General features: G+C 36.1%; 1 protein-coding gene across 1 annotated transcript in view; it reads left to right on the top strand.

The window, feature by feature from the left end:
- LOC120626914 overlaps positions 1 to 24,990 on the top strand; it is a 39,012-nt gene that overhangs the window by 2,741 nt on the left and 11,281 nt on the right. The window contains exon 2 of the mRNA XM_039894708.1: positions 12,196 to 12,447. Within this exon, the coding sequence (XP_039750642.1) occupies positions 12,196 to 12,447 (252 nt within the window). The remainder of the gene's footprint in view (positions 1 to 12,195; positions 12,448 to 24,990) is intronic.

The following is a 24,990-nucleotide window of genomic DNA, read 5'->3' as shown; positions in this document are numbered from 1 at the left end:
CTGTCTGTTTGTAGTGACTCTACCGCCGGTTCGGAAGGCAGATTCTACCGAGAATAAGCCGGCACGAAACTCTGTTGCTCTTTTCCAACATAAACAATTTACATTTTAACATTCATTTTTCTATCTTGTGGGAGATGAAAGCGGAGCCGGATGCTTCCAAGCAACCTTGTCATTACAACGCTGTAATAAATGTGTTTTAACATATTCTTTAAATTTATGCATTGGTAGGTCCAAAATTACCTTACCTATCATATTATAAAAGTGTATACTCAATCCCACAAATTACTTCTATACCTTTCGCAGACGATATGCAGATGTCACTAAAAATAACATGAATGTGGCTTGACATTGGAGACTCCACGTCTCGTGTTACGGCACACAGAGCTGCGATGTGTTTGCCCTGGGCACCCGTGGGACGCCCGCCATCCCGCTGACATACAGTTTTGATAACAACGTATTCATATTACTTTTTCGTATACATCCTGCTTTTGATGTCTTGTTTCATATGTACGCGTATGCTTATCTCCTAGTAACACGCGTCTTACACCAGTTTTCACTAACGACAAATAAGTCAATAACTTATAAGTAACGCCTAATCTAGGTTCCTAGGCATACATCAACTTGTCACCAATAGTTATCGCCTAAGAGTTTGTGAAACGTATCATTAAGCATTCGATTTAGGCGATTCCTAGGTTTAGTAAAACGGGCATTAGTCCTCATATTCATCACATTGATCTATTACCGGCCCACTACAGAGCACGGGTCTCCCCCAACAATGAGAAGGGTTAAGGTCGTAGTCCACCAGGCGGGCCCAGTACGGATTGGTGGACTCCACACAACTTTGACAACATTGTGTAGAACTCTCAGGCATGCAGGTTTCCTCACAATGTTTTCCTTCAGCGTTGAAGCAAGTGATATTTCAATTACTTAAAACGCACATAACTTTGAGGTGCGAGCTGGGATTCGAACTCGGCCCCCCGAAAGTGATGTCGAGCTCGTATCCAATGCGCTATCACCGCTTCCAGTTAGTTAACCCGTATAAAAATAATTAAGATACACATAATGCTGTCGCGGACTTTCTTAGAACTTATAAATGGGAACAAGGCAATATATATTTTTTTATAACTTTAACCGCTGTATGCGTCGAAAGCTCTCATATCAAATGTTTTCCCGCTTTTATAACATTTTTCATTTATGAACTCATCATATTGGCTGTAGCGCGATGTAATAAAGCCTTAGCCTTCCACGACAAATAAACTTTTTGACACAAACTGATTCTTCCAATTCAAACCAGAAGTTCCTGATTAGCGCGTTCAATAAAACAAACTTTTCAGTTTTGTAATATTAGTAGGTATAGAGTATCGATTGCCCATCTCGCTACCAAAAGGTTCGGTTACGATTGGATATAAATAACTGGTGTCCCGGCCCGGCTTCTCACGGGTATAAATCAGAAGAAAAGAGTGAAGTTACGGCCCTTCATTATAGAAGTTCTTAATAAAAATCGCTATTAGCTCACTTATCTCAATCTCACTCTTAGCACACTAACAGTTGAATGTGCATTTTTATTGCAGCTTAAAAAAAAAAATAAAAAAAAATACCCTGGACTGGAAGTGAAACTTCATAATGTGGAAATGAAAGCTGGCTAAGTTTGTTGTAGGCTTTTTCTTAGACCAGGGCGCATTTTGAACCCTCGCAGCTTTAGTTTTAAATTTACGAATGTAGTTACCGCAATCATCTCACAAGCATCAATACGTTTTTTACGTAACGTACCGCATGCAGCAAATGAGTATAACATTTGCTTATTGTAGCCTAAGGACGAAAGTCTTCAACGAGTGTGTCCTGCCTGTAATGACATATGCAGCGGAGACGTGGACCCTGACAGTCGACCTGATCCACAAATTTAAAGCCGCGCAACGCGCTATGGAGCAAACTATGTTGGAAGTCTCTCTTCGGGATAAAATTCGCAACGACGAAATCCGTAGAAGAACCAAGGTCACCGACATAGCTCAAAGAATAAGCAAGTTGAAATGGCAGTGGGCGGGTCATGTCTGACGTAGCACCGATGGCCGTTGGGGCAGACGTGTTCTGGAGTAGAGACCGCGAATCGGTAAGCGCAGTGTGGGACGACCTCCTGCTGGAGAGATGACCTTGAAAAGGTGGCTGGAAGCGGCTGGATGAGAAAGCCGGATGACTGTATGTGGTGGCGCGCTCTTGGAAAGGTCTTTGTTCAGCAGTGGACGCTTGTGGGCTGTTGATGATGATGTTTGCACATGAGGCTTAACGCCTACGCCTCAGGTTGACGTACACAGACGCAGGAACAGGACGTGCTAGCCCTACGAAGTATTGCTCTGTTTATATGCGATGCGATGGTTTCCGTCAATTATTGCAATAAACAAAATGTAATTTAACGTGAACCATTAAAATCACCTGTAATTTAGTTTGGCAAGGTACCTTGCGTACGTATTTTGATTGGATAAATAAGATAATACATACACGCGTCAAACTATAAATACCTATACCGGGATGTACCATCTGGGTGTGATTATAATATGTATGATACTGATACTTAAGGTCAACGTAGTAAATAGCCTTGCTTTAGGCAGTAAGTAGTAACATTTTAAACAGTAACTGATTAAATATATTACTGCCTACTGCCCAAAGCATAGTCAATAAGGCTGCCTGTAAGCCGGACCCTCAGCTAACATGATGTTGAAATTGAGCAATTTCCGGCTCTTCTCGGTAGAATCTGCCTTCAGAACCAGTGGTAGAGTCACTACAAACAGACTGACTTGACGTTTCAAAAGTGTTTATAAACTAGGCCTACTTGAAATAAGTGAATTTTGAATGAAATATTACTAAGTAAAACTCTTTTCAAATAGGCACACCGACGGTACTTTGTACATTTCATAAAAATATTATGTACATATTTTATATGTGAGATGACGTCGATAACTAGATTCGTAAACCTAAAACTTAAAACGCGAGATCAAACTGCGCCCTGGTCTAAGAAGAAGCCCCATACTTAGTCGGTTGTTTTTTTATGTATGTATGTCATGAAGAGATGGTCAGACTTCGGTATTACTTCTCAGGAGACCGAGTTCGATCCCCAACACGCACCTCTAACTTTTCGAAGTTATGTGCGTCTTCAGCAATAAAAAATCTCTTCTTTGAAAACGAAAAAAAATAAAAAGAAATATTTGTTATCTCAATTAAATAGGCTAAGCTTCTTTAACAGTGAAATACAAATAGTTAGGCAAATTTGCACGATTTCTCAAAGGCATGTGAAGTCCACCTATCTGCAGTTGGCCAGCGTGGTTAACTAAGGTCTTATCCCTTTTCGTTATGTGAGGAGACCCGTGCTCAATTGGGTAATAAGTTGTAAATGATGATGACGAAAATACGTGTAGCGTTTTACTACTGACATGTTCATCGGTTCATTGCTTTTCTTTTATTTGCGATAATTAACTGATATGTAGTAATTGCCAATAACCACAGCAGAACGTGAGCAGTTTGGAAGCGGTGATAGTCGAGTGGGTAGGACTTCGAGTTCACTTTCGAGAGGCCGAGTTCGAAAGCCAGCAAGCAACTCTAACTTTTCAAAGTTATGTGCGTTTATAAGCAATTAAAATACAACTTGCACATATGTGCTGGTATTTTAAAGCAGGAGAACCGTCTACTGCTTTTCGCGGAGTATAGCAAATTGAGTTTAATTTTCATAATATCACTTGCTCCAACGGTGAAGGAAAACATCGTGAGGAAACCTGCATGCTTGCGAGTTCTCCATAATTTTCTCAAAGGTGTGTGGAGTCCACCAATCCACACGGAGCCAGCGTGGTGGACTACCGCCATTACCCCTTCATATTCTGGGAGGTCACCCGTGCCTTGTAGTTGGCCGGGACCTAATTAGTTGATATGATAACAATTGACAGCAACACTTTGTAGGGCATGCAAGATACACGTCCTACAAAATCCCGCCCTGCATCAACCAGTCAAAAAAAAAAAAAACAAAATGACAGACATGACCACAGCATTGCAACGATGCTTCTTTGGGTCAGAAATAAGCATGGCCGTAATATTTCCCCGCTGAGCTCTGTCACAAAACACTCTACTACCTACTGTCTATATACTGATATATAAGTACAGACATCCTTATCGACAAGAAAAAGGAAAGCACTATTAAAAAAGACCTACGAAAATAAGACATTACAGTAATAAGAGATTAGTTAGGCAGTGCAATTCACTTTCAAATGCTATCGTAAAGTTGTCAGTCAGCCAATTCCAAATGGGATCTAAACACATCACTCCGAGAGTAATATTTCTGTTGATATACAATTTTGGCTGAAAACACATGTATTTGTGGATCAAGGCCACTCCAACACGTCATAATACAAGGATGACGTCGAATGCATGCATATAGTCGAAGAGACGATGAGCTAAATAAGATTAAAAATATTCACCAACAAAAACATAACTATTCAAAATAATAAATTGATTAAACATTCAAATTAACAGTAAATGGCCATACGACTCTGCTTTTCGTTTTAGCCCTCCTTGTAATACATGAAAATTACCTACCGCAAAAATTATTAAATAAAATCTTAATGAAACCTACTACCTTGGCTGGCCAACAATTATTTTAATGGACAGATAGAAAAAAAATAATGAAAACGCTTTCTTTATCATTTTTTGGTTATAATACGTTTTTGGTTAAAGTAAGTAAAATACGTCGTTATTTTTTATTTCAATGGGAATAACAGGGATTTAAAGTGTCTGTGCAGATAAATTATAAAATAAAATTGCCGAGCCGAGGGGTTACTTGGATAAAAAATATGCTTGAATAAAATTAACAGTAGTAGTAATTAAAAATAGGTATAAAAATATGTTTGTTTTAAAGGTACGTTTTTAAAAACACGGCAATATCACAATATAGCACCGTACAGCCCCATTTTTTAAATTTAAAATATACAGGCTTTGACATTTCGCACGATATGTAGTTTCTAATCTAAATTGTCTAATAATTTTTATTCATGATGATCTATTGAGCTACTCAGCGTAAAAAAGACCTTTTGTTTCCATTTCTAATAATAAATTATGGCAATTTTTATCAGATAAAATGTCGTCACGTGAGCAATCTGAAAAATGCGCTGATAATATTAGCTCAAGGGGCTCTTACACTACATGAATGAATCCGGCGTCACTCAATGCATTTAGTGACACCGACCTTGAACCACAAATACTAATAATCTCACGCGGTAATTGTGTAGTAACCAAGTATTTGCAGATGGATTGTCCCCGCGTTTCCGATTATATTTTGTAACCGAGCTCTCAGGAACAGCTGTGTGTCCGGGCATTCTGACCAAGAGATAACAGGTTCTATGCTTGGTACTCAGATGTATGGTAAATGGTAATGATTGTTCATACATCTGAGCCTTATACGAATTAGTAGTAAAGGCTGTTATTTTAGCCTCGTGGGCTCTTACGCTACATGAATGCACGCGACATCAGTTATATCAGACTATTAAGACAACAAATAATAATAATCTTAAGCCACAATTGTAAAGCAGGAAACGTTTTATCTGACATTATGTCTTTTCGGCTTATGAGTACGCTCTCTTTGCAATTGTATGCTTTATGGGATTTCTGAGCAATATATCAAATATCATAACTCTGTCTATTAACAATTGTCAATAAAGTAAGTCAAGTAAGTGGGCTAATATTTACGTGCTCGTGGGTTCTTACGCTACATGAGTGCACCCGACGTCGCTCAATGCATTTAGTGACACTCACCTTGAACTACAAATACTAATGATCTCAACGTTTGTGTTGTAACAAATATATTTACAGATAAAAAAAATAAAAAAAATAAAATAAATATACTACGACAATACACACATCGCCACCTAGCCACCAAGTAAGCGTAGCTTGTGTTATGGGTACTAAGATGACTGATGAATATTTTTATGAATTATATATACATAAATACTTAGAAAATACATATAAACACCCAGACACTGAAAAACACTTAATGCTCATCACACGGCTCTTACGCTACACGACGTCACTCAATGCATTTAGTGACACCAGCCTTGAACCAAAATACTAGTGATCCTAAGCCACAATTGTGAAACAAGAAACTTATTATCAAATGGCTTGCCCTTTTCAGCTTATATATCCGATTCCGACCTCTCTGCAACAGCTGTGTGCTCCATTTCAAAGCAAGATATTACGGGTTGAATGTTTCAGACACTGTCCTAAACTTCAGACAATTAGAAACTGCCAGTAAAGTTACTGGATTGGTATTGTCGGCACGTGGACGCTTTACTATGTGAATGCACCCGAATGCTTGAACTACGAATAATAATCCACACCACAATTGTGGAGTTAGAAATAAATGATCAGATAACTTGTCTTTTTAACAGCTGTATACTTGATTGGGATTTCTGAGCACAAGCTGGATTAAATATAATAAATCATAATTCTTGGCCTGTCAACGACAATCACTAAAGTTACGTGGCTAATATTGTTAGATCATGGGCTCTTACACTACATAAATGCACCCGACGCGACGTCAGTCAATGCATTTAGTGACACTAACCTTGAACTACAAATACTTATGATCTCAACGATTGTGTTGTAACAGACGTATTTACAGATGGATTCTGTCCATGTATCCGCGTATATATCCGACCTCCGCTTGTCCGTGTATCCGCTTAGCAACTGGCAAAAGATACTTCATTATCTACGCCTTCAGAGATATTTCGTACTAATGCCCGTTTTCACCTACCTAATTTGAATGCCTAATGATTTAGGCGTTGAGCATCTAACACCACATCTAAAATTAACATCTAGCAAGATTGTGGTTCAGGGATATCCAAAAAGCGCACTGTTTTTTTCCGTTGCACGACGTCCTTTAGGCTCGTCCCTGGGTAAACGATTTCGCAAACTCTTCTTCGCTGAAAGGTACGGTAGGTTATGAAACATCAGGCTTCTATCTTCCCATAAGCCAAGTGGAGTAATTTAACACAATAAGACGGAACAAATCCACTTAAATCCACTTTAATCACCACCCTCAGTGCGTCCAGTCCTAGTCTAGTCCAGTACCGGTGCGTCCAGCGCCGTCTCAGCGTTCCTGGAAAATAAACTAAGGATGGTTTACTTATTAAATGTATCGCTTTTTGAACAGCTCGTTCGGGGAAGTACCATGCTTATTTCTGCCGCAAGCAGTTCAAAAATGCTGTGTTCCGAATGTGAATTTTGTGTCTCTGAAGGGCGTAGGTGCAGGTGTAATTACAGGCACATGAAGTTTAACACCTACGCCTCTCTCCTCAGGTTGATAGACACAGACAGACAACTTTTTTAATTATTTATGAATTTCATATAAATTGAGGATGTTATATGTTATATATATTTATATATTATAGTTATATTTATATATATATATATTATTTATATATTTGTATAATTTTAATTTTTATTGATTGCATCACCTACCTCATCTCTATGTTTTTTCCTTTTACGCCATTGGTTGCCTGGAAGAAATCGCTATGTAGCGATAAGGCCACCAAGTTGTACTCTCTTGATATGTATTTATATCTCTGTAACTACTTTTTTTCTTTGGTGTACAATAAAAGTGTATTCATTAATTCATTAATTCACAGACTGGCACGTTGCAGGACGTGTTCCTTACATGCTTTGTTTATAGGCGATGGTTTCAACTCATCGCCTTCCGTGGGCCATCTGCTTGGTCCCTCAATTATGAATATTAAAAAAAAAAACATTCTGACTCCTTCACTGCTGATTTCCAGTTTTCAGTCAGTTTTCCAGAACATCCCTGCTTTCTGAGTCCAAGGTTTGTGTGATGAACATTAGTGGCTGGGTGTTTATCTGTGTATTATAAGTATTTATGTATATCTATATATATAAAAGAATGTTGTGTTAGTTACACCATTTGTAACTCAAGAACAGCTAAACCAATTTTTATGATATATGATTTTTGGGATTTCTCTTAGACCGGAGTCGGATAATAAGTATTAAAATATAACATTCATAAAAAAAAAATGATCCGAGGTACGAAGCTCGCCGGTACAGATAATTATTCATCAATCATATTAGTACCCATAACACAAGCTACCCTTACTTTACTTTTTTTTTTGGAGCTATATGGCGGATTGTGTACTGTCGTGATATATTTATTATTTAGAATTGCGATCTGCAAATATGCAATTCTGGCATTCAGATGTGCTGGAAGAGATCTGTAAAAGAATTCTGTACTCGCCTGTACATAAAATATTAGATCGTGAATCGTGACCAAACGCCTGTGTTAGCTAAACCCTGTGTGTATTATGTACATTATGTACTGAAGGAATGTGCGGTATGTACAGCACAAACAATGAATATGATAAACGAGTAGGTATGTTGATTGTAGGTAATATCGCCGCTTGCTCTTGATCTACATATTACGCGGGGAAATCTACATAAAGATGATATGCTTGTGAAACTCCTTTAATGTTACCGACCGATTTTACGCATGCCTTTATTTATTTAACTCATTAATGTATACCACAACAGAGGCGCAGTGGACAGCGACCCTGCTTTCTTAGTCCAAGGCCGTGGGTTCGATTCCCACTACTGGAAAATGTTTGTGTGATGTGCATGAATGTTTTTCAGGGTCTGGGTGTTTATATGTATATTCTTAGTATTTATGTATATTATTCATAAAAATATTCATCAGACATCTTAGTACCCATAACACAAGCTAACGCTTACCTTGGGCGATGAGGGCTTAGATGGCGATGTGTGTATTGTCGTAGTATATTTATTTATTTATATTTATTTAATCCTACATTTTAACGACGCTACAGTTACAATTTAAAAAAGCTACAGTTTACGATCACATTTTAATTTTTTTTAAACTTGCTCATTGCTGTAACCTGACCCAAAGTCCGTCGTTTTCGCGGAATTTCTATAAATTTAAATTTATTTATTAATCAAGTATTATTTAAAATATCTACTGAAAATTTTGGCAAAATAAATATATTATGAGCTTTTAAATAGCCCCTTATGCCTTAATAGCATTTGAGATGATAAAAAAACGAAATAACCGTTTTGTTAGTTTTCTGCCCGCTTTCTTGGTCCGTGTTTATTAAAAATACTGTGGGAATCGTTTGTTTTTCTGGAATAAAAAATAGCCAATGTTACTCTCCATCCTTCCTACTAACTCATTGCCAATAGTTAGGGTGTGAATGAAGGACAAACAAACAAATAAACCTGGTAAGGATTCAACGTGTTCTTACCGCGTACGTACTCGTAATACTCGAATTTTTGTCTAGTACCTATTCGGTGGTTTTAAGAAGCGTTGTGGTCTTTGAAACTTCAAAAACCATTATTCTAGATTTTAGACCAAATTAACACCGCTGTCAAGAATAATAAAACTAGATTCAAACAGTTTCCAATCTTCCATAGCGACCTCGGCGAGCAATGGCGGCCATAAAATTGTGTATTCACTAAAATTATTATTTCATGATGTCACAAAGGAAACATAAAATTTATTACGTAAAATAATAAATAACTGCTTTCCGGCTCGCAGAGTAACAGGCTATTAACTACCCACGGCTGGGAAAGGCCTCCGGTTTCTCTACTACAGTGCGATCTGTTGGGTACCACACAATAGTATTCTCAGAGCACGCAAAGTAATGAATTTTAAATCCGAAAACCTAATAGCTTTTAAATAAACCATTGCATCAGTTTTTACTGAAATAAATCAGATACAGCCATGACTTCACATGCAAAAGTAAAATCCAGTGTCACTTTACTAGGTACGCGTCGTGTGGCGTAGTAACTTTGCACGTGTCGGTCTTTTACCTTCAATAGGGTTGTCATAAGTAAACACTTGATGTTTGAATTAGTTTGTATGGAAAAATAAATATGCTTGTTTTGATTTATTATTTTTACAGGGCGATTTCTAATGAAATATACTTATGCACCCTTTAACATAATTTCGTAATTCCGTTACATGTTGTGTACTAAACTTGATGACAGTGATAGAAAAAAATGATTACTTGAGAGCATTTTCTGTGGATATGAATTTTAGCTTTTTTGTGTGTTGTGTTTGAAGACTTCAATCAAAGTTTACAACTAATAAAACAAAAATATTACAGGTACAAGGTTACAGTCATTTCTTTCTGGAACTTCATATAGTTCATAATACACTTGATTTAACGATCTCATCAACAGTTTTCGAGGCCGGTTAGGATTCATAAGTCAGTCAGTCAAGGTACTTCATTTTATAACTGAAGTAAAGATAGATGCACATGTATTATTGATCTTTCTATAATCACATGCTATGGAATTTTATCTGAAATAAACTTTATTTTATTATTGTTTTATTATGTCTAACTAGCAGATTAAGTATTGTATTGAACATTACGGCGCACTAGAGATCTAAAACCCGTATAGGGTTCCCGAAGGATGAAATCTCCTAGAGTCTCTATTCTGGCCCGAGTCAACCACGCTGGTCAAGTGCAGATTTTGTTATACTTCACACGTCTTTGAGAACATTAAACTCGCAAGCATTTCTATAGGACACTTGAATTATGTTCACAAAATTAAAAAAATATATAAAAAAGTTGAATGCAATATTAATATTAAAAGTAAAAATGAACTTGTAGTGCAGTTTACTAGTCTGCATACAATTTTATTAGTGTTTCATTCAAGGGAAATTTATATCATTTTATAACAAAGTACATAGTTGTACTCTGTACATGGTTGCACATTTTTATGGAATGGTTGAGAAATGAGAAACAAAACAAAGAATACATTACATAATATGTCAGTGAGTGTTTTTCTCGCTTTCGGCATATAGCACGGTCACTGGTACATCGATCGTTAAAAAAACTGTAGTTTCGCGGTCGCGGATATGTGACTGATGCAAAAATAGATAAAAACAATCCTTGATGCGGATTATTTATATCATGCTAAAATTTCAGCTCGATCGGTGCAGAACTTATTGAGTTTTTGAAGCGTACACAAACCAACATAACATTTTTATATGCATAGATTACCAGTTCAAATCAATAAGTTCGAAGTTTATATAAAAAGTAAGCTTATATAAAAATCATATTATAATATTAAGGATTACACGAATGAAAAAAAAGCTTAGGTGTGAATTGCTCTAGCTTCATAGCTTAATATAATTAAACTGTGAGATGGTGATAACAAAAAAACCCCAGCTAAGTTTGTTGTAGGCTCTTCTTAGACCGGCGCGTTTGGAACCCTTCTAGCTTAAGTTTTAAGTTATTACCTTATCTAACATTAATGGTAACATACTATGTATGAACCCTTCATACAATGCCTGTGATAGGTCTACATTAATAAAACTATTTTTGAATTTGAATTTGACACAGGTTTCCTCACGATGTTATTCTACGCGGTTAAAGCAAGCGATACTTAGTTGCTTGAATTAAAAAAGCACATAACTTCGAAAACTTACCTTGGTTCAAACTCAGTACCCCAAAAGGGAAGCCGAAGTAGTGAAGCTTGTCGTGGTGTTTTATTAAAGCCATGTAAGCGTTAATAGGTGCCTGAAGATCAGCGGATTACGCCAGTATGACTTATGGCTCTAGATTGCTCTAAACATGGTTGGTAAATGTGCCTGATACTCACCTCAGATTCACTCATGGGTGGTCGCTTGGACTATCTCTACGTGCCCAAATTACAAATATGGAGCTCCATAGAGGAACCAGAGATATCGGGATAGCGAAACTCTTTTTGGGACATTTTTTTGGCATTATGAGAAAACTTTGCATAGAAATAGCTAGAAGCATAAACTAGTTCAGACAGACAATAAGATAAAAAATAAATAAAAAGCCTTTTTTTTCTTGTAACTCACATTTACATACTAGCAAGTTTAATATTAGTTTTTTAGTTTTCGTTTACTTAAATTTATGGTTACAAATGTTAGCTTATTACAAAAACCCCAGATTGGGTAAAGGCCTCCATCTGACGATGTCCATTTTTCCCTGTCTTTAGCTATTTGAGACCCGTCTGGGCCGGCTATTTTTTTTATCTCATCCTCCCACCGTGTCAATGTTCTCCCTCTGGATCTTTTGCCTTGTTGGCTTTTCCACAGTGTTGCTCTTACGGTCGACCTCACAGAGACAATAGCAAGTTTAAATCATATTTTATTATGTATTCCAGCCATCAGCACGAATATACATATCATCAAGAACGAGAGCCAGACCGGCCAGTGTCTTCGCAAGCGACGATGTGGAGAAGAGGTACACGCCAGAGATTGCGGAGGAGCTCAAAGCCACAAAGGAAAATGCTCTACTCCTTTACACGGAGTACACTTCAGCAGCTTCCACCGATATGAAGGCGTTCATACACAATGTATCCTCGCTGCTCCAGGATACTATAAGGACTATGGAGAGCAGAGTGCTAGATCGTGCTGTAAGTTATCTTACCATTCTTCTCATGATCGTCATCTCCAGCCCACACACGAATTATAATTTTTGTTTTTTTATATTTTCAAAATTTTATCTCATTTATTAGTGGCTTCATTTTGTCACGTAATTCATTTTATATTTTTATCGCCATAATATAAAAACTATTGTTATTGAGAACAGTTTTATGTGCGGGGAATCTTATTCTATTCTTCATTTTACATTTTGGCTAAGCTGCTGAGCCAATTTAGTACAGGGATTTAAAAACAATATATATTTTAAGCCCCGACGCAAAAATGACGGGATTTTCATTTTCTTGCTGGAAAGGTAAATTAGTTTACAATACAATATGAGTACCTTCAAATCAAGAGTGAATAGGCATCTTCTAGGCAAGCGCGCTCCACCTTAGGCTGCATCATCGCTTACTAACGGGTGATTGCAGTCAAGCGCGCGTCTTTAAAAAAAAAAAAGTCAAGAGTGTTCTTAGTTATGTTAGTATCTAATTAAAAAACTTGACTAGCAGAATATACTATAACTATGTCAAATTTTAAAACCAACGTGGTCGTCCCTACAAAATGGTGATTTTATTTCCCTCAATATGGGTATCAAATTAAAGGTTTGACTAGTATAATAACGTACGCTTTATTTTGCCCAGTGTATACAAAGCTTTCCGAGTGAATCACATAGCTCATTGCAGTAATTATAAAATGCATTCGACTGCAACCGCAAGAGCTTTACATTTCTCTAATCAAACGTAGGTTATCCGTCTGTCCATCAGAATGTTTAGACCAATAAACCTTGACTTAGTTGGAATCCCCAATAGATAGTTGAATTTAATTTTAGCAGTAAGTACATCGCTGTGCTTCTAACGTTTAATTGCATGATTCTATTTGAGTGCACGGGTATTTAAACGTTTTTCGGTAATCCGTAAACTGAAAGTAGTGGTAAACCTACTATAAACAGAGCAAAACTACAATGAGAAAGGTATATAAGCCGTAGTCCACAATGCTGTCCAAGTGCGGATTGGTGGAATTCACGTTTGAGAACATCCCTATCCCTACTTCCCTATCCCTATCCCTACTAATATTATAAATGTCAATGTAAGTTTGTTTGTTACACTTTCACGCAAAAACTACTTAACCGATCCTCATGAAACTTTGTACACATATTCTTGGAAGTGTTAGAAGTAATATAGGATTAATTTTTAATTCCGAGATTAAGCTCGGTTCCTTCGGGAGAGGGGATAAAAGTGTTTGACGATTTAACACCGTAACTCCGACAAATTATAACCGATTTAAATAACTATTTTTGTACATAGAGGATATAATATGTGTTTAATTTTGTCTAAACTTTGTGTTGATCTGATGAATGTGGTTGGAGATAGAGGACAGAACTCCTCAGCAGACCCCTTATTTAAGGCTTAGCGATACTGAATACTTTAATTTTTTTAACAACTACAACTAAATTTAATGCCACATCAAAAAACAAAATCAACAGCTACTAGATAAAACTCAGTCATACAGGTTTCCTTATATTTGCCTTCGCGCTTAAAGCAAGTTATATTTTAATTGCTTAAATGAAAAACGCACATAACTCAGAAAATATATACATTTGTGCCGGTATCGAATTCGGGTCATACGAAATGGAGGCTGATGCTGTAACCACTACCATATCACTGGTTATACGATATTTCGACTTTATAGGGTTATTATTGTCAGATACAAATACTTTAGATGTATCCTTAACCAGGATCTGCTCTGAATTCTTGTTAATATCATGGATTTGTATTCTCTTCGGCTTAACAAGTTCCCAGGGTCCGTTTAATATTCTAATCTCATATATTTTGCATAGAATTTACACGATTAAGCACGTTTGTATTCTATAGACTCTAAATTACAATTCCCATCAGCGATTTACAGTATATTCATAATTATAGCCTTGATGTTGATAGAAAAAGAGTACATTTTGTATTTGATTTAAGCGCTTGTAATTGTAGTTAAAATCAACGAAGCCCACTTACCTGCATTGGAGTGGCGTGGTGGGTCCAAAATCTGAAACGCCACGAAGATCCCTGGCGGAGTTGTAAGCGCTTTGGTCACTGGCAGGTACAATTTGGGAATTAATTGCCTCATTGTTCTAGTGGTTAGCATGACCAACTCCGTATCGCGTGGTCCAGGGTTCGAATCCCGGGTCGGGCCGAAATTTGGTAGGTGTTGTGTTTCCTCTGTTAAAGAATTCAGTACCAGTCTGAAATTAGGGAATGGGCTGTGCCAACCTGTGCGCCTGGAGAGCTTGTTAACCCGTCGGTTTTGATCACTATGACACCTAACCTGTCATAATATTCGTTAAAGCCCACCAATCCGCATTGGATTATGAACCCACGTGTCTGCTATGACACCGGAGGCTTTTGTCCATCTGTGGGACGTTAATATTATGAAGACGATGGATGGATATGATGATGTAATCTTACACCAAAATCAATCAGAAATAAAAAGAAAATTACACAATTCACGAAAATAAATACCAGGAATACATAAGTAGCACGAACGAAATCCTATACAATCTAATCCAAACTCTAGTCTCATAAGACTGGAGGCTTCTGCGTAGCATTGGGACGTTAGTAGGCTACGGATGATGATGATGATCTTCCACCAAAATCAATCAGAAATGAAAAGAAAATTACACAATTCACGAAAATAAATACCAGGAATGCATAAGTAGCACGAACGAAATCCTATGCAATCTTATCCAAACTCTAGTCTCATAAGACTGGAGGCTTCTGCGTAGCATTGGGACGTTAGTAGGCTACGGATGATAATGATGATCTTCCACCAAAATCAATCAGAAATGAAAAGAAAATTACACAATTCACGAAAATAAATACCAGGAATGCATAAGTAGCACGAACGAAATCCTATGCAATCTTATCCAAACTCTAGTCTCATAAGACTGGAGGCTTCTGCGTAGCATTAGGACGTTAGTAGGCTACGGATGATAATGATGATCTTCCACCAAAATCAATCAGAAATGAAAAGAAAATTACACAATTCACGAAAATAAATACCAGGAATGCATAAGTAGCACGAACGAAATCCTATGCAATCGTATCTAAACTCTAGGTGCCATTAGCGTTAGCAAAAGTGGGTTAGATTACGCTTAGGATTCCATCGTGCAAGCATTTGATCCGAGTAATTCGCTTCGATAACAAGGAACATCTGCTCTGGTGCGGTCAGTTCATGAATAAAATATAATGCACATTGCCTTTAGAATAATGATTGTAGTGGTTTTTAATTAGAACCTAGTCATAGCCTGTTCTTCATTAAACTTAACAAGGCGTAGATGAAGAAATCCGGCAATGGGCGTGCGTAGGGTGCCGACTAGAGTAGGCGAGCATTTATGGTATGATATGAATAAATTATAAAAACTATTGAATATATCTTGCTTTTATGGAGAACATCATCATATTAACCCATTACATGCTGGCTCAGTGCATATTGGCGGCGGCCCAAGCATGCAGGTTTCCTCACGAGTTTTTCATTCACCGTTGAAGCAAGTAAAAGAAACCCCATATTCATATCTTCCAACGTTTAATCAAAATTCAAATTCAAAATTCATTTATTTCAAGTAGGCCGTCTATTGAGACGTCAAGTCTGTCTGTTTGTAGTGACTCTACCACCGGTTCAGAAAGAAGATTCTACCGAGGAGAAGCCGGCAAGAAACTCAGCAGTTGCTCTTTTCCAACATCAACAATTTACATTTTACATTTTAACATTCATTTTTCTCTATTGTGAGAGATGAAAGCGGAGCCAGATGCTTCCAAGCAACCTTGTCATTAAGAAATTCATCAATTGTATAGTAACCTCGCTGTAATAAATGTGTTTTAACATATTCTTTAAATTTATGCATTGGTTGGACCAAAATTACCTTAGGAATCATATTATAAAAGCGTATACTCAATCCCACAAATGATCCCTGTGCCTTTCGCAGACGACATGCAGATGTCATTAATTTATGACCATTTCTTGTAAGTCGACTGTTTATATTCAGTTTTTGTTTATAAAGACTTATATGTTGTCTTACTAATACTATTCTATCATTTATTATTTTTCTTTTTTTTTTTTTAAATTATTAACAATGCTTAAAAATAAATTAAAAAACACTATTAAAAATTTATAAAAAAAAACCTACACCCTCCGTTTGCGGGGCTTTTGAATACCAAATAAATACTTCGATCTTCCACCAAAATCAATCAGAAATGAAAAGAAAATTACACAATTCACGAAAATAAATACCAGGAATGCATAAGTAGCACGAACGAAATCCTATGCAATCGTATCTAAACTCTAGGTGCCATTAGCGTTAGCAAAAGTGGGTAGTGTACAATAAAAGTGTATTCATTCATTCATTCATAACTTTGAAAAGTTAGAGGTGCGTTCTGGGATTCGAACTTCGAGGGATTTATAGAGAACGTGGGCGATTTAAATAATAATGTGACATCCAGATCTTAAGTTTTAACCCCGATAACGTTTGATGCGGCTATACAAAAAAAATTACCCAGTCTTACGAGGAGAAATTGCAATGTTTTCGTGACAATATAAATATTTTTTTAAACTCAAAAGAAAAGCGAAAGAATTTTCGATCGCTGCACTCAACGGATAATTATTAACAGTGAAAAACCATTTCTTTTCTAGTAGTTGTATTGATCTAGTATATTTTTGGTCGAAGTCATAAGAGATTACTCCAGCAATATATGAACACATAATATTGCTTTTACAAACATAAATTTTGCATCGTCTATTGTATTGCTGTTTATTTTGATGATGTCAGATAGATTAACAGATAGATGGACGGATCGATAGGTAAAGTGCTCTTCATGGCGAGGCAAACATACGTATCTACGTACTTTTAATATCTATATTTGTATGCGTGACATGAGATACCGATCTAGCCCAATAAGTGGCGAAATTAAAGTGGCAATGGCAGCTCGGAGAACCGATGGACGTTGGGGTCCCTGCGAGATGGAATGGCTACCCCGCATTTGATAGCTCAGTATTGGTAATACTAAATATTATTGCTAATATTATAAATCCTAAATATTATTAGAAGTGGTGAAGGCCCAGTGGCTTCGACTTTACTTTCCGGGGGCTCAGTTCGAATCCCAGCACGCACCTCTAACTTTTCCTTAAACTTAAAATGTTATTATTATTTTATTATAATATTATTATTTATTATTTACTTACAAGGCCCTTCCTGGCTTCGACTTCGGGTCCAGCGAACAAATTATTACGTTAAATTTAGATAATGTATCAATGTAAAGTTTTTATTGAACCAAATTGATTTTACAACAAAGCCAGTCGGGTATTTAACTTTAACAAAGAGAGTTAGGTATCCTTTTAGCTTTATACTCTTTATTGTGGTGCGCTTTGCATTCAATTCAATTCAAACTTTCTTTATTCAAATTTATATAACATTACGTATGTATACAGGCTCTTTAAAAGCGATCTAACATTTTTTTTTTATTGTTACGTGGCTTCGTTATACAAAGTACATTAATCTTATTCATCCGCGAAAAACAGACAAATCTGCACAGTGACATTTACTATTTCTTGAATAACTTTACTGGAATAAATCGCTAAGCTATGCAGCGATAAGGCTGCCAAAATGTATACGTTGTTTTGTTAAACTCTTCTTTATTTATGTACTTTTTGTGGTGTTATTTATTCATTCATTCATTCATAATTTCAGCCAAATCGATTGAGTCATTGTGGCGTGGAGGCGTAAATAAACATCGATAGTTTCACATTCATACCATTACGGCCAGCATCGCCCTGAAATAAGGTCTAAAATCTTCTCATTCTGAAAGGAGATCCGTCAGTCTGAGGTAGGTAGGTATACAATTTCGTTACGTTCGTTCAATTACATTCAGTGGCAACTTAGAAATTTATAACTGCCCTTGACCGCAATCTCACCTGGTTGTAAGTGATGATGCAGTCTAAGATGGCAGCGGGCTAACCTGTTATGGAGTGTGGTACCTAGCCATACCCCAAATAGGTTTCTACGCGACATAGCACCAGAACACTAAATCGCTTAGCGGCACGTCTTTGTCGGTAGGGTGGTAACTAGCCACGGCCAAAGCCTCCCACTAGACCAGACCAGAGAAAATTCAGAAATTATAAATTCCCAAAATGCCCTTGTTGGGAATCGTACCCGGGACTTCCTACTTAAATTCACAGCGCTCACCGTCTGCGCCAGGGAGGACATCGTATATATATATAATATATAATATATATAAAAAAAATATAAAAATTTATATGTATGAATGAATAAATATACTTTTATTGTACACGAAAGACAAAAAGTAGTTACAGAGATATAAATACATATCAAGAGAATACAATTTGGTGGCCTTATCGCTAAATAGCGATTTCTTCCAGGCAACCAATGGCGTAAAAGGAAAAAACATAGAAAAGAGATATATATATAAATACAACGACCTATATAATATATACCTATATAAATATATATATATATATAATATATATATATATAGTTATATACCTATAATACAATTTAGAGACATACGTGTATATGAACGTGTATTAAAAATTATATATGAGTATGGTTAAGGATATAAACCAGTTATTCCTTTTATCACCTATCTATTTATCATGTATTATCCGATCGCTATAATTAGCAAAAATTTCATTTGCCCACGGTTTGCCATTGCATCAGCAGTCAGCTGCTGTTTGTATACAGTGACACATCTTTCTCTGGCATTAGTACTATTGTCGATGGATTTATTAGCATATCAATAAACTTGTCGGTGCATAGGAACTACAACTGAGTCATAAAGTACTATTTGTTTGTGAAATATATTGACAACATACTATATGTACTAAAATTATAAGTTACTAGCTATTGCCCGCGAAATCGTCTGCGTTTGATTTTGTTAAAAAAAAATTAAAGTATTCTGTATCGCTAAACCTTAAATGAGGGGTTTGCTGCGGTCCGCTGAGGACTTCTGACATCTATCTCCAACCACATTCATCAGATCTACACAAAGTTTGGGCAAAATTAAACACATATTATAACTTCTATAGTACAAAAATAATTATTTAAATCGGTTATAATTTGTCCGAGTTATGGTGTTAAATCTTCAAACATTTTCATCCCCTCTCCCAAAGGAACCGAGCTTAATGTCGGGATAAAAAGTATTCAATATTACTTCAAACACTTCCAAGAATATGTGTACAAAGTTTCATGAGGATCGGTTTTTGCGTGAAAGCGTAACAAACAAACTTACATTGACATTTATAATATTAGTAGGGATAGGGATAGGGATTGTTTTATCACTTACGTGATCTACCGCATTGTTATAGTCAGTGGTTTGCAAGATCGTTTGTGGAATGTCTTGTGTTTCATTCCGGAATCTGGCCAGAATTTTTAGGTGTTGGGAATAAGCGGTGATAGCGCATTGTGTAGGACCTCGACTTCACTTTCGGCCGAGTTCGAATCCGAGCACGCACCTCTAACTTTTCTAAGTAATGTGCGCTTTAAGTAATTAAAATATCATTTGCTTCAACGGTGAAGGAAACATCGTGAGGTCTGCATGCTTGAGAGATCTTCATAATGTTCTCAAAGGTTTTTTTTTTTTTTTTAATTGTTTTTAATATTACTTATTTTTTTTTTGTTTTCTTGTGTGTTTCTTGTATTGTTTCTAAGTTTGTGCAATAAAGTATTCTAAATAAATAAATAAATAAATAAAGGTGTGTGGAGTCTTCCAATCCGCACTGGGCCAGCGTGGTGGACTACGGCCCTAAATATAACCCTTTCTCATTGTGTGAGGAGACCCGAGCTCTGTTGTAGGACGGTAATGGGTTAATGTGATGATGATGATGATGGTGATTGAGAATTTGGCGTTGTTTACTTAGTTGTAGTGTAAAAAAAACATAATTCATTTAATATCAAGTTGCCTTATACAACGTGTAACTGAATACCGAAATAATAGTTCACAGGCTTTAGAGGTACATTATGTACTGTCTCTGAGACTTATCTGTGGAACCGAAACCTAATCATTTTTGAGTTACACTGCAATATTTTTACTGAAAGATATATATCTATAATCAGAGACAGCCCTAGCATCACATGCAAAATTAAAATCGTGTGGCTACAGTCACTTTATTAGGAACGCGTCATGTAGCGTTGGTAATATGCGCGTGACGGCCTTTTATCTTGAATAGGGTTGTCATAAGTAAACACTTAGAATGTTTTGAATTTGTTTCTTTCGATTTAATATTTTAACAGGGTCATTCCTCATGAAATATACGTTTACGCATCCTTCAATATTATTTCGTAATTCTGTTAAACATTGTATACGAAGTTTTTAACCGACAAGTCTATATGTTTGTAATGAGTATCACCGGTTCGGAAGGTTGACTACCCCGAAAAGAAGCCAGCAAGGAACTCAGCAGTTGCTCTTTTACAACATAAGCATTTAAGAATATTTTTTGTCTTGATGATCTCCTAGACAAGCACCATAAGCCGATGCACCAGTTACCATCAAGTATGATTGCAGTCATTATAACGTTACGAAGGATTGCCTTACTCTGCGCAAACGCACATCTGCTAGTGATATAACTGCCAACGAGTGACAGTTATTATCATTTCTACGACATAGCTGACATAATATGTCATACTTCGTCACTTTCAATCGGGATTTTATTCAATCTTCGGCACGCTGCCAATTTATATCAATGAACCAATATCTGCACGTGATTTTGTCCGTGGATAATTTTCCGGGATAAAAACTCATTCAGCGGATCTTTAAATCTAAACGTTCATACCACTATCACTACATATTATAAAACAAGTCACCGGCCGCATCTGTCTGTCTGGGCGTGGTAAATTTTGGGTGCGTTTAGAAAACTATTGATAATAAATTATTATTTACAATATTATTAACATTCATGCTCATCACACAAACATTTTCCAGTAGTGGGAATCGAACCCACGTCCTTGGGCATAGAAAGCAGGGTCTTTATAAATCGGCTGTATTGAATAATTTGTTAGGGCTTGCCCAACTTCAAAACCCTAGGATCGCCACTGCCTTCGTAACTACAAACCCACGTTGATTCAGCGTTGTGGGTCAATGTTTTACACTTTCTTCTATGAGATAAGAGACCTGTGTGCCAATGGGTGTTTCCATACCCCTAACAGAATCCACCTGTCTATTCTGAGTAAGTTTTATTGAGTGTTGTATATGCACGCATGCATTTTATGTATAAATGATTCGTGTTATTATAGCATGAATCAATTACTACATAAATCAGGCATTCATGCCAATAAGCCAAGCCAATGAACCGATTAAACTCATTTCCGTTTCGACTCCAAGTGCGCTAACAACACACAATATTTACGGTAAACACACACACAAACGGGGCGAGCTATGTCACCGATAAAGATAAAGTTCGAAACTTAAGTATTCAACTAGGTTAACGGAAGAATTGTCTATATAATGTAAAGACTATAGTGGTCTACTTTGATTTGAAGGGCCGGCTCATTTTTTACGCAAAGAATCAGCCTGGCTGTTCAGCTCGGAAATGCAGCCAGCATTCTTGGCGGGCATGACCTTTACAGTAATTAGTATGGTAATACTAAATACTGTAAAGGTCTACTAAAGATCTACCTTTACCTAAGTTTAAACCATATATTAAAACACATTTAACCAATCGTGTTTAATACACGATTGATGAGTTCCTTAACGACAAGGCTGCTTGGAACCAGGCCACTCCGCTCTCATCTCTCACAAAACAGAAAAATTCTAAAGATTGTTAAACTTTAAAATGATGTTGGAAAAGAGCAATCTGCTGAATTTCTTGCCGGCGCCTCTCAGTGGAATCTGCCTTCCGAACCGGTGGTAGAGTCACTACAAACACACTGACTTAACGTTTCAAAAGTGCTTATAAAGTATAAATTAGGCCTTCTTGAAATAAATGAATTTCAAATTTCAAATTTTTTTTTAATTTTGATACGTTTTATTTCAACATTATCAATCTACACCTGTAACCTTTCATCTACAAATTTAAATTTTGCTTATTTATTCTGTTGAAAAGTCTAGATAACTCCTTGGATTCATGGATATCTAGAAGTCTGCTAAAATCGGATCAACAGTTCTAAACATTATATGCAATGACAATTACGTATCTACTACAGAAAATAATATTTGTTTGGCTTGTTGTAACGTTCAAATGTAAATCTTATACTAATATTTAAAGCTGAAGAGTTTGTTTGTTAACTTGAACGCGATGATCTCAGGAACTTCTAGTCCGATTATAAAAATTATTTCAGTGTTGGATAGCCCATTTGTCGAAGAATAAATAAATAAATATACTACGAAAATACACACATCGCCATCTAGCCCCAAAGTAAGTTTAGCTTGTGTCATGGGTACTGATGACTGATGAATATTTTTATGAATAATATACATACATTTTTATAACATACAGATAAACACCCAGACTCTTAAAAACATTCATGTTCATCACACAAACATTTTCCAGTTGTGGAAATCGATCCTACGGCCTTGGACTCGGATAGCAAGATCGCTGCCCACTGCGCCAATCGGCTGTCAAAGAAGAAAGCTAAAGGCTAGAGCCATTTATAATTATGAAAATTTAACTTAATTTGCAATTTCATCAATCCTTACAATGAACTATTGTTAAGTCACGATGTTGATTTAACAATTATTCATTGTTAAGTCAACATCTCCTGAGGATGCTCCGGTTTCGGTGCGAAACGTGCGTAGTGTGCGTAGATGTAGATAGGATTGAATAAATTATAAATGACACAATACAGATTCTCCTGCTTTTCGCCAACTATAGCAAATTAAGCTAAATTTTCATAAGATTTAATGGATTTCCGCAAAGTAACGCCTGCTTCTATCCAATTTATAATTGTCATTGAACTGATTTACTTAGATGTAACGAGCTCTTAACTCTCTACCCTGGAGGGATCGTAAGTAGGTAATCGTAACTACGAGTAAGTGAGTACAAATATAGTCAAAGGCATTACGTAAACAAACGGATATAAAATTGACCCTTTTAAAAGTGCAGAATTGCCTGATGAACATGAATTAGACAAATGATTAAATGTAGGAAGAATAAATTGAAAACTAATTAGTCATGTTTATTGGTACTACAAAATGTTTGTATACTTTGCAATCACTCGTTTAATCTATTCAGAACGGTTTAAGACATGACCAGATAAGAGAAAATTCAGAAACTAAGAATTCCAATTGGCCCCTGCCGGGATTCGAACCTGGGTCCTCCAACTTAAAACTAAAGCACTCGCCGCTGCAACAGGGAGGTCGTCAAAAAAATATGTATGAACCTTGTTTTGATCAAAAACAATTAATAAAATTCCTTCCCCAAGAGTGGTGAATTCTTAAAAAGCTTTTGGATGTAACAAATTACAAGAAAAACTACTATGATTAAGTTTAATATTTTCTTAATTTATTAGTGTTTGAAGGAAAATTCCTGGAGTATAGAGAGGTAAAAAGATAGCAAGCTAGATTCTAATATAAAAGTTGCGAAATAAGACTCCTAAAACGAGAAGAGAGAAAAACAGGTATACAAACTATTCATTCATAATTTTACTTATTGCTGAACTCTAAATCTTTAATTATGATTCTACTAATAATATGAAGGAAATGTCGAAAAAAAAGTAAGCTCTAAAGGTTTTGTTCTAACAATAACATCCGGGCTGATATTTGATTCTACCTTTCCTTCTTAGTAATAATATATTTAAAGTACGGAGACTGTCTTTGTAATTAGACCATATAGGTAAATAACTTTTAGTTATCGACGACGTTCTTTCGCTAAAACATGACGGTTTTCATAGAGTACGTTGCGCACGATGGCAGGTAGGGACGACGCAGACAAAGTCGCAGGGATCTGCTAGTTTAAGTGCAATTTTAATAGAAGTTTCTGTAGCTAAAAAAACTGGAAACCTGAAAGTAATATAGTTTTTAGCACGTGTTCATCTCGCAATAATAAATGAATCTTTATCGTTTTTAAAATCAAAAGATACACTGTAGCGAACCGAGGTCGAGTGGAGCACTAAAACACACAGAAAAAAAAAGCTCTTATTGCGAACAGTACGTTTATTATCTCGTAAAATATGTGACGCAGTGCATATATTGTAGTAGCAGGCATTTAGCATTATATTCATTATGCATCTAAGCACAGAATGGATATGTCTAGAAATTCATGCGGGTATTCATACGTCACATTATATAATTATTATAGTATCATAATTTATAACTTTTGAATTTGAATTGGAATTGAATTGGATTGTGCTGAATAAATAAATTGAATTGAATTGAATTGGATAATATTTACTAGCATTACAATAGCATACAATAGCATTTACAATATTAAAAGACCTAAAGGTCTTCTAATATTGTAAATGCAAAAAACTACAATAGCAATAAACAGACATTATATATTTAAATAATAAATAAATATACTATATTATTAATTCTTATATTTAT

Source organism: Pararge aegeria, chromosome 10 (assembly GCF_905163445.1).
Source record: "Pararge aegeria chromosome 10, ilParAegt1.1, whole genome shotgun sequence".
In the NCBI taxonomy this organism is placed as follows: Eukaryota; Metazoa; Arthropoda; class Insecta; order Lepidoptera; family Nymphalidae; genus Pararge; species Pararge aegeria.
The sequence above is the reverse complement of the archived record's forward strand: the minus strand, read 5'-3'. Positions and strand labels throughout refer to the sequence as shown.